General features: G+C 30.6%; 2 protein-coding genes across 4 annotated transcripts; one reads left to right on the forward strand and one right to left on the reverse strand.

Annotated features, from left to right (window-relative positions):
• Positions 1-1,211: 1,211 nt before the first annotated feature.
• LOC108763950 (calpain-7) lies at positions 1,212-9,556 on the reverse strand. Of its 2 annotated transcripts, none has more exons than XM_018511915.1 (12): positions 9,364-9,556; positions 9,126-9,289; positions 5,855-6,068; positions 5,461-5,783; positions 5,206-5,338; positions 3,969-4,159; positions 3,621-3,848; positions 3,218-3,462; positions 2,564-2,772; positions 2,272-2,480; positions 1,470-1,699; positions 1,212-1,393 (listed from the first exon to the last, which is right to left on the reverse strand). In XM_018511915.1, exons 1-12 carry the CDS (start codon positions 9,554-9,556, stop codon positions 1,252-1,254), a joined length of 2,481 nt encoding a protein of 826 aa, XP_018367417.1. In that variant the 3' UTR covers positions 1,212-1,251. The 2 variants fall into 2 exon arrangements, with proteins under 2 accessions (XP_018367417.1, XP_018367418.1); XM_018511916.1 differs by having other exon boundaries at positions 1,252-1,393; positions 5,461-5,777.
• Positions 7,312-8,426, forward strand: LOC108763951 (uncharacterized). 2 transcript variants are annotated; one of them, XM_018511918.1, is made up of 4 exons: positions 7,312-7,398; positions 7,641-7,810; positions 7,899-8,074; positions 8,344-8,426. In XM_018511918.1, exons 1-3 carry the CDS (start codon positions 7,388-7,390, stop codon positions 8,054-8,056), a joined length of 339 nt encoding a protein of 112 aa, XP_018367420.1. In that variant the 5' UTR covers positions 7,312-7,387; the 3' UTR covers positions 8,057-8,074; positions 8,344-8,426. The 2 variants fall into 2 exon arrangements, with proteins under 2 accessions (XP_018367420.1, XP_018367419.1); XM_018511917.1 differs by lacking the exon at positions 7,312-7,398 and adding an exon at positions 7,448-7,560.
• Positions 9,557-10,057: the final 501 nt, after the last annotated feature.

Here is a 10,057-nt window from a genome sequence, read left to right on the forward strand (position 1 = left end):
CAAGGACAAAAATCTGATTGGTCATGCGCATGAGCATACCCTTGTCTTTTTATCATGGGTTGTATATTCGACAGCAGAGAGTGGCAGAGAGTAGGCCGGCCGGACGCGCTTATTCGGCTATCTTTAAACGTTAATATCTCGTTAACTATTGCGCAACCTACAAAATGGTATAAGATTTTTTGATTCAATTCGGTCCATTCTATCTGCTCGTGATCGATTAGCCGATAATTTTCAAACACCTCGTATATGTTCTAAGCATACACCCAACATTATGTCCAGTGACTTGAAACAATTTTGAATTGTTGTGAATATGTAATGTAGCGATTCAATATTTTAAAGTCTTAAATAATTTGTGACTATGGGTGCTTTCCAGCAAGGACACAATCAAACACAGTGTAACACAGTGAATCGTTTCATCCTTGTTTAACGTAAGCAAACAACAAGGACGTATGATTCACTGTGTTACACTGTGTCTGACTGTGTCCCTTGCTGGAAAGCACCCCATGTTATCTCTACCGCAAACAAAAGACTAAACAAGAGAAAATATGGTCACAGATTATTAAAAAATCTTTAAACGTCCCGTTTCGAACATATGTATGTAATTTAATAAATTTAATTGTAAAAATTTTTATCTACCTAACAATATTGTTCATTTTTTAAATTATTGACCTAAATTGATTAATTATTGAAATCACTTTTATATTACTTTATTTAAGAATATTATAAGGAGACTCTAAACTATACTTTCATATCATTTTATGATTAAATTTCATATGTTCATTTTTTCTTTCAAGTTAATAATTATAGTTACTTATGTTTATAAACGTTTAGATTAAACATATTTTATCATTGAAAGTGTGAAATATAGAAAAATTTGGTGTCACATTAAGAGTAGTCTACTTCCTTATACGTAAAATTTATGTATAGAAATGGGGTGATCCCGATTGATCACGGCTTGATTGGACACCACCAATCACAGCGACCGGTGCTTAGGAGCTTTGTAATCTCAAGCACTGAGTGGCTCGTGTCCAATTGAGCCGTGTCTAACTGGGTGCTACCCATAGAAATTCTATATTACTCAGAATCAATAGCATTTTAGGATTAAAACAAATTACGAATAAAGTAATTGAATAAAAAAAAGTTCCATGCGAAGCAAACGCTGATAAACCAATGTATGCACATATATACAATTACATATACAAGCAGTTAAATATCTGCAATTATAATTCAACAATTTATAAATTTAATTTGTTAAAGAAGTTGTAGTTGCAAGTTACAAGAAGATTTACAAATTAAAAAGAATGGTCCCTCTTGACCAGGTACATATGTTGAAGGTATAATATGGTATGTTCCTGCGGGTATATCTTCCAGTTCTAAATAAACAAATCCAGATCTGTAAATAAAAATCAATAGTAAAAAGTATAAGAATGTCATTTATACAGATGAAACAATCCAGATAAGATACACACCGAAATGGCCCAGAACTTTTTGTTTTAAATGTAGTTACGGCATTTATATCTTTTAGTATGACAGTGTTAATGTCAAAACCTATTTGATATTGTTTAGGTCCTTTCAAAATAATTAGTAAATAATTATTATTATTTGCACTTTCGAGTATTATTTGATATCGTGGATTATTTCCATAAGTAGGATGATTACCACATCCTCCTGCTGTGATGTTGTTCCATTGACCTGTAATCTATAAAAAAAAATCATGACCAGATATATGGTTGAAATGTTTATCAAGATATATGTAAATTAAATTAATATATTTATTGCATTGTTACCCTGCGTTGGCTTTTATGCTCCTTTATTGTTAAAAAAAATCACTTATTCATATAGAATGTCCCAAAATTTGCGACTTAAAACACTATAATAAAAAAATTCTCGAAAAATTTATAAAAAAAATATTAGTAAATTTTTATTTTAGGCGGTAATTGTTTAGATAACAAGGATTTAAATATGACCAGTTACAGACGATGGTTACCTCCATGAGTCGTGAATTTCAGTGCGTTCACTAATACAAGTGATCATCTAAAATGCAGTCTGTAATTGATCATATTAAAAACTTTATATCTCAGAAAATATTGCTTAAAATAAAAATAGTTTTTACTAACAAATCAATTTTTATTTAATTTTTTGAAATTTTTCTTGCTATAATATTTTAAATTACGAATTTTGGGACATCCTGTATAATTAAAAAACAATCTAAAAAATGATTCAGAAAGAATATAGAGAAATATTCATTTATTGTATTTATAAATAATATACCTCTTTTTCGTATTTATAAGGTTGAGGTATTTTCCGTAATATAAATGGACATGTTCCATATGCACGAAGCGTATAATAGATAGTATTTGTTTTTTCATATTGAGATATGACTAAAGTATATTTTGCATCACTTTGATCTCCAAGTTTTATTTTACACAAATAATGTGGGCTATTTATTCTTACACCATCGATGTACGGTGGTGGATCATCTAAACAATTTTTATAAGATATATTTATTATTAATTAGTCGAAAATAAACAATATAAAATTAAATAATTTTGTATACACTTACGTGGATAATATACTCTTTTTCCATCATTACGATAAATTAAAACTGTAATATATTCTTGATTTTGTCGAAAATCTGCTATATCTGTAATATGCCTTGTAAGAAGTATCCAGATAGCACCAGACCCTTTATTTTGAATTTCTAACGAGAATTGTGGATTGTCGCCAATATTGTATGCGTCTCTCACAGGTCCAATACCAGCTTTCCACATTCTGTAATAAAATGGAATTACTTTGAACATATTACTGATATAGTATATGAAAAGGAAAGGCATTCTCATAATACTATGGACTTTTATATATACTACTGGGAGGGCTCCGATTGCACACATCGCATATTGCACACATGTATTGCCGATTGGCCAATTTAAAAATAAAATAATCTCATTGGCAAAAAGTAAAAAATTACTAGGCACCAGTTGATATGAGTGGTGTGTACAATCAGAACTGTAGGCAAACGGGATCCTCCCATACTACTAGACTATTAACTCATATTATATAGATGTATCTTTCTTCATCTTACAGGCGTATCTCTCGCTGCATGCCGATGTACATAAGAATTGAAATTACTTTTTCAAAAGAGTTAGCAGTCTAATAATATAGATATATTATAAGTGCATAATACACATAATATAGATGTAAGAAAAGAGTTACATACTGATGTATGCAATAAGTGTAATGAAATAATCCTGGATTCCAGTTTAAATAAAATACGTCAAAGAACCGACATATACTGTCATAATCAATCCAAAAAACACCGTTATCAAATACCGAAGCAGATTCTGGATCATAATTCAATGTCTCCTTCAAATCCTGAGTCCAATGTTTTATGTCAAGTTCAGAATAATTGCCTCTCCATCGCAAATGGGACCATGGATTTTTCAATTGTAGTAATCTTTCTCCCTACATGTGCATTAATACAATTTAAGTTAAATACTTCATATTTTTTCTAAATGAATACAAAACATGAATAATGTGCTTAAAAAAACAGAAAATCTTACTTACATTTATATTGTTAAAATACATTTAAAAAAATATTAAATAAACAGTTCTTTGCTTACGTTAATCTTTCTCACATCAAGAACAGCGTATGCATGACTTGGTACAAGACCAGTACGATCTGCATCTAAATCTGATAACTCTCCTGTAGCTACAGTGACTAACACATCTCCCTTGTGAAGTCGTAATAATAATACATCAAATAAATTATCTTTATTAAAATCTACTTCATTTGGTCTTATCGCCCATCTTTCGGGTATCCAGCCAGTTAAAGCATGTAAATCTATATTCTGTAATGATATATTACAGAATTACATTAATGATAAATATATTTAAAAAATAGAAGATTAATGAAATAAATTATAGAAGAATTAGTAATTTAATATTGTCGCAAAGATATCCAAACTTACGCTATTTGATCCAGGAAAATTATAACCACCCATTACTTTCATATAAGCCTTCTCAAGTAAAGAAATCCATAGCTCCCCACGATTGCTAGAGTAGGAACAGAGTAATTGGTTGTATCGGCTTACAGGCAGAAGATCATCTATTATTACTTTACGTGGAATGCCATTGATGTGTAGTTTCACCATGTATTTTCCTAATATTATATGTTCATCATTTCTAATATATGATAAATATTAAAGTATACGTGCATGTTTTATGCAATGTTTTATGCTAAATTCTTAGAAGCCATTCCAAAAATACGTTCATTTAGAAATGGGGAGGGGGGAGTAATTGAACATGTTACATAAATAAACAAAAGGAAGAAGGGAATTGGAAGAAATGCCAACGTTTGATATTGTACTGCTGTTTATTTATTCAAATTACCCGCGCGATTGAATAGATTTCAAAGGTGCGTTCCACTTGATACTCGCAATGCTCATGAAATCATTTTATCTTTGTTATTTATCAAATGTTAAACAAGAACAAATAATGTTTGCAAGCATTGCGAGTGTCAAATGGAACACACCTTTAGAGTGCAAGGATAAATGATGCTTTGAAGCGCAATAAGCGCAAAAAGGAACATATTCTTTAACTATCATAATATTTTTGTCATCGACAGTGCTCATGTTCTATTTTTACTATTAATGGCCTTTCTTTTTTTATTAAAAAAGGGGGACTCTCTTCATTTTGTACATTCACTTTAGGGAGGATCATGGTTTCTGTTACTAAGGGTCGATTGTTCCACCTTTTGGTAAATTTTATCTGTTAGGTAAATCTGGCAATCTCCGCATGTGATTAGGTAATCTTGCTACTTACCCAGGTAAAATTTACCAAAAGGTGGAACCTAAATGTTACGAAGAAGGGAGGAGAGGATAAAAAATTCACAATTTTGACGAACGTATTTTTTAAATGACCCCTTATGTATAAAATGACTGTGCTGTTCAAATATATCTTTCAAACGTATAATTTTAATTTAAAGAGAACCATCAAGTGTGTAGAATGTTTAAAATTGCATTTCTCTTATCAAGAAACCAACCACGAACAAAAATATAACTATTAAAATGCTCGTACAGAATGTATCTCTTCCATGTAGCTTAATATTAACATTTCTTATATAGTGTATTATACAGAATATATATAATTTTATAATATAACTTTTATATAAAAAGCTAATTAAAATTAAATAAATTAAATAATTACCAAATGGGTTATACATGGGTTCCTTGCATTTATTTTTTGGATAAATAATGGATGTTATGAGTCTTCGTCCAAATTTTTTTTCATATTGAGCACTCACAGCTAGAGACGCAACAAATGAACAATCAGAAACTACCTAAAATACAAAAAAATCAATTAAATATTATTTAAGTGTGCTATAGACTCATTAGTTGCATTGTCTTTAAATTTGAAAAACTAATAATATAAGATGTTCTTAAAATGTTATACATTACTAACAGTCTGTTTTATGCTAAAATAATCAACATGATGACCAATGACCATTTTAGGATCAGAATATAATTCTTCTGGTCGTCGCCAGCCAGCGAAATCGGGCTTTTGCTTTGGTGCCAGCTCTAATAATCCGTCTTTATCAGTGAATGGAAAAGCATATTGGAATTTTTCAGCAAGATCGATACTCATAAATGGTACAAATTCGTTATCATTTATATGAGAGCCATATAGCAGTACTTTCTTTTCTTCTTCAGTATAATTAGTACTACCACCAGTTACTTTGAGATGTCCACTACTTCCCCGGTGAAGTGAAGATCTGGCATCTTTTACTGAAATTTATTCAACTAATAAATACATTACAGCTCCTTGTTTTTCGCTTTTATTTATTTTGTTTTACTACCTGGAGCAGCTGATGGCGCATTCACTGGCTGTTGTGATTGTATTGACTGTTCAGTATCTGGAAAACTGCTTTCTGGTACAGATGGTAATTTAGCAAGACTTTTCATTATGCCATTATCTGCAGTAGTTTTGATTCCTTTCAAAGATTCTCCTCGTTCAACAGCAACTCTAACAAGACTTGTTAACTTTGCTTTTACTTCTGTGTCAGCAGTTTTCTAGCAATATATCATATAGATTAAATTAAACAAATTAAACAGAAGTGTAATAATATGTTATTATACCGGGTTGTTTCAGATCACCCATACACCCTTTTTATTTTCTCAAGATAAGATCTAATCATAAAAGTACCCAGACAAAAGTTGTAGGGTTTAAAAAGATCTATTTACTAATCTTATCAGTTTTAGGTGGCGCCTCCAAGGTCAAATCAAGGTCACATCTATTTTTTTAAATAGGACATCCAACTTTTTATTCCAGTAACTAATAACCGATATCAACAGCTAAAATCTTTGAATGTTTAGGATCATGTCCTGAATAACATTTGTCAAGATCAAAGTCATTGGAGGTTGTACCTCTTATTTTCATTTTTGCACTAAGAATTCATTTTTATATAAAAATGATCCTGAACAACATTCAAGGAGTATTAGCCGTTGGTCGGGCATCTTGCGTAACGCTAATGTCTTCGGTACTGAACTTTCGAGCCTTACAACTTGAAAAGTATTCAATGAAAAATAACTTTATCATAGTGTTTTGAAAAGCTCTCGACAATGACTATTAGATATTGGAATAAAAAGTTAGGTGATCCATTAAAAAAAAATTGACGTAACCTTGAGCTAACCTTGGCGACGCCATTTAAAGTCAAATTGATAAGATCGCTAAATAGATCTCTTTAAATCCTATAACTTTTTTCAGAACACTTTTACCTTATTCTGAAAAGAGATGTACGGGTGGTCTGAAACACCCGCATAATAGCAAGAATTGTATTAGATTAATAACAAAGAATATAAATATCACTCAAAGTTTGCACAACGAAACAATTTAATTACAAAAATGACCAAATAAACGAACATACAATGATGTTTATTAATTATTGTTTTTAATCTAAAAAGAGTAACATACCAATAATCTATAAACATTTCAACTCACAGAGTCTTCTTCAATATAAATTAAATGAGCCTATTCTACTAAACATAAAATACTGTTACATATCGAAAACAATTCCATGTCAATATTCCAATGTAATTTCATCTGATGATGATGGTAAACATTAAGACGGAGATGGCATTTATTTATAGACATCAATCAATAAAGCAAAGTTTTAGCTTTAAAAATCTGTTTTTTAAATTGCAGTACAATAATTTTTTTAAAAATAATGAGCAATCAAAGTGCTCCTTTTATTTAATTAGCAATAATTCAGTAACAAAAAATCTTAGAAATATTTCAAAAAATAATTTTGTAGGGAATAGTATATATATAATATGCTAGTCAAGGATTTACACCTCGCACCAGCAAACAATTAAAGAAATGTTGGGATAATATGAAACAAAGGTAAGTATTATATAGCGATTATATAATTAGTCAGCCTATCCCAGTGAGAAATGACAATGGAATCAACATCAAATTGATGTCGATTCGACGTCGATTCCATTGTCATTTTTCACCGAAATTTTGTCTATTATATACTTTTCTCAAATATACATCTTTTCTCAAGTGTATACTTTTCTATGTATCTTTATAATTGGTTTCTATTATATTTTGATACTTATTATTTTATTAATTGATCATTTCAGAAAACGAAAATTAAGCACGACGTTCCGGCATGAACGGCTTATGACAGGTGGAGGTCCTGCGTCAGTACAGCCGAATGATCCAGTGATGGAATTTATGGATGCAACCAATCAAAACTTAGATGTAGAAATTGCTTGTGCATTTGATAGCACTGCAGTATTTGAAAAAGAATGTAAACAGTATATATGCTAACAGCAATTAAGATAATAATTATTTTTATTTTACATTACGGCAATCATTTTTAACTTTTTACTTTTCAGATAATGTAAAGACGGATTGTAAGTCTACGAAAGGAACATACATCATCCAAGATGAAAGTGAGAATGAAGAGGAAAATGTTATCAATACAATTGATATATATGATCACAGCGTTCCAGCTATTTCTCATAACACACCATTGAAAAAGAGGACAACTTGAAATATTAAAAACATAAACGTGAAAAAAATTTACGAATTAAATTATATTAATTGTTAATATTAATGATTTCGTTGTCATTTTAATAACATTACTGATAAAATATCGTAATGCATTACATGTTAAACTTTACATATTACAACGTTAAATAAATTCGACGTCAGTTGACAAGTATAAAATGAAATACATAAATGTTTCAGAATAAACTCTTTTGCTTCAACTAAAAAAATAATCTTTATTTCAATAAATTAATGATAACGAAATATTATAGTAAAGTAATTGATTTTCAGAACATTCGTGACGAGAAGGAATTAAGAATAATAAAAATAAGAGAAGCAATCGAGCAGCAGAGGGAGCTTCATGCTGCCAAAATGAAGATTAAAAAATTATCAAACTCAGACTCAAAAACCCTGGAAAGTTGACAGCCAATACATCCTACTATTTAATTACCCCATTCGAATTTTAACTACCTCTATAGATGTTATCCATGCTTGAATAGTACAGTCCCTGGGCATTAAGATAGACTCTATTCCGGGCCCACTAAATAACTCTTCAAAAACAGATATTTTAAACTTAACTTTTTTAAATTTAAATTTCGTTTATTTTTATAATGTTCAAGACAGAACTGATTTTGATGTACTTTCTGTTCAGTGAAGGCGATCAGCAGATGTTTGACCATACAGAATATAAACAGAAGATAATACGCTAAACGCAGTAGAGATGCTGTTTCACTTTTTTTGTAGACTATCGAGAGGAAAGATAAACGGGCGAGAAACGTTAAATAAAGTCTTAACTTTTTGTAATATATACAAAGGCAGACCTCATTTATGTTTAGACCGTTTCAATAAGATATACTAAGAAAGTCTAAGTATTTATGTCATATAAATTTCAGTTTTGTAAGTCTATTTTTTAGATTTGATAGTCGGTCTACAGGGTCCGACGCTGGCTAAACGGAAAATTTAGTGTCGATCTTCAGGAACCGACACAGTCTCGAACGTGTTAACAAAGTTACAACTGCTATTAATAGTAATACAAAAATACAATAGAAATTATGCAACAATCTTATACTTACTGTATTAAGGCCAAGTTCAGCAGCATCAGTATATAACTTTATCGCAATGTCCTTTAAACCTGCTTCATCCGCATCTAATGCTTGATTCATGAGAAATTTACATTTCTTTAATGCAGACTGGTGTAAAGGTTCCGGTTTATGATCATTTTGTTCTTCTTCACGAACTAAAAGTTTCAAAAATGACATTTTTCTGTTAAAAATATAATCATATTTATAGAAAATTTCATGGCATACTTACCAAGACGTTGTAGCAATGAAATCCTCTCACAATACTCTGCAAGCTTATCTTCATACATGCCATCCGAATGTAATTTAGTAAGAAGTTTAATAGCAATGTCATAATAGTATAGGGCCTGTTGATATTGACCATTACTATCAAATTGCACTGCTCTACGAGCAGCAAGTCGTGCATCATCTAAGGTTTGCGTCATTTTAATGAGCAACAAAAAAAATCCAGAATCCAGATTTATTCGACTGTAAATTGCTGTGTTCTTCTTTAAACTTCTGAATAGATTTTTGACCCATTATAAAGGGTCATAGTACATACACAGTATCATGCGATAAGTATCATGCATAGTTTAACATAACATAAAAATTGATAAAAAATATATCAATTGACGCGTATTTTCGTGAAATAAACGAATCTGATACAAAAAAGTGTCACTTTACCCCGTGAATCGAGATATTAATCGTTAAAATTGACGACTATTGAGGTTATCAAATGTATTATTTAGACTAAGCTCTTCTTCAAAAATCCCTATATGATTTCCGATCCTGTTTGCGGATCACAATCAGGGTGCCGTCACATGCGGCGTAACTTGCGTAAGTGTAACTTGCGCATACCAATCATATCATTTCACTTGACATCAGTTTCTGTCTAGTCACTTTATGCTTTTTACGCTATTTTGTTGTTACGCCGAAACATGATAGAA

Source organism: Trachymyrmex cornetzi, unplaced genomic scaffold (genome assembly GCF_001594075.2).
Source record: "Trachymyrmex cornetzi isolate Tcor2-1 unplaced genomic scaffold, Tcor1.1 scaffold388, whole genome shotgun sequence".
Taxonomy (NCBI): Eukaryota; Metazoa; Arthropoda; class Insecta; order Hymenoptera; family Formicidae; genus Trachymyrmex; species Trachymyrmex cornetzi.

Excerpts from the sequence above, each read along its gene's own strand:
- LOC108763951 (XM_018511917.1), top strand. The coding sequence starts at position 7,475 with ATGTCGATTCGACGTCGATTCCATTGTCATTTTTCACCGAAATTTTGT. Across the intron at positions 7,561-7,640 it reads AAATATACATCTTTTCTCAA|AAAACGAAAATTAAGCACGA; the intron begins GTGTATACTTTT and ends TGATCATTTCAG. Across the intron at positions 7,811-7,898 it reads TGCAGTATTTGAAAAAGAAT|ATAATGTAAAGACGGATTGT; the intron begins GTAAACAGTATA and ends TTTACTTTTCAG.
- LOC108763950 (XM_018511915.1), bottom strand. The coding sequence starts at position 9,556 with ATGACGCAAACCTTAGATGATGCACGACTTGCTGCTCGTAGAGCAGTG. Across the intron at positions 6,069-9,125 it reads CTGAACTTGGCCTTAATACA|AAAACTGCTGACACAGAAGT; the intron begins GTAAGTATAAGA and ends ATATATTGCTAG. Across the intron at positions 2,481-2,563 it reads AAAAAGAGTATATTATCCAC|ATGATCCACCACCGTACATC; the intron begins GTAAGTGTATAC and ends AAAATTGTTTAG.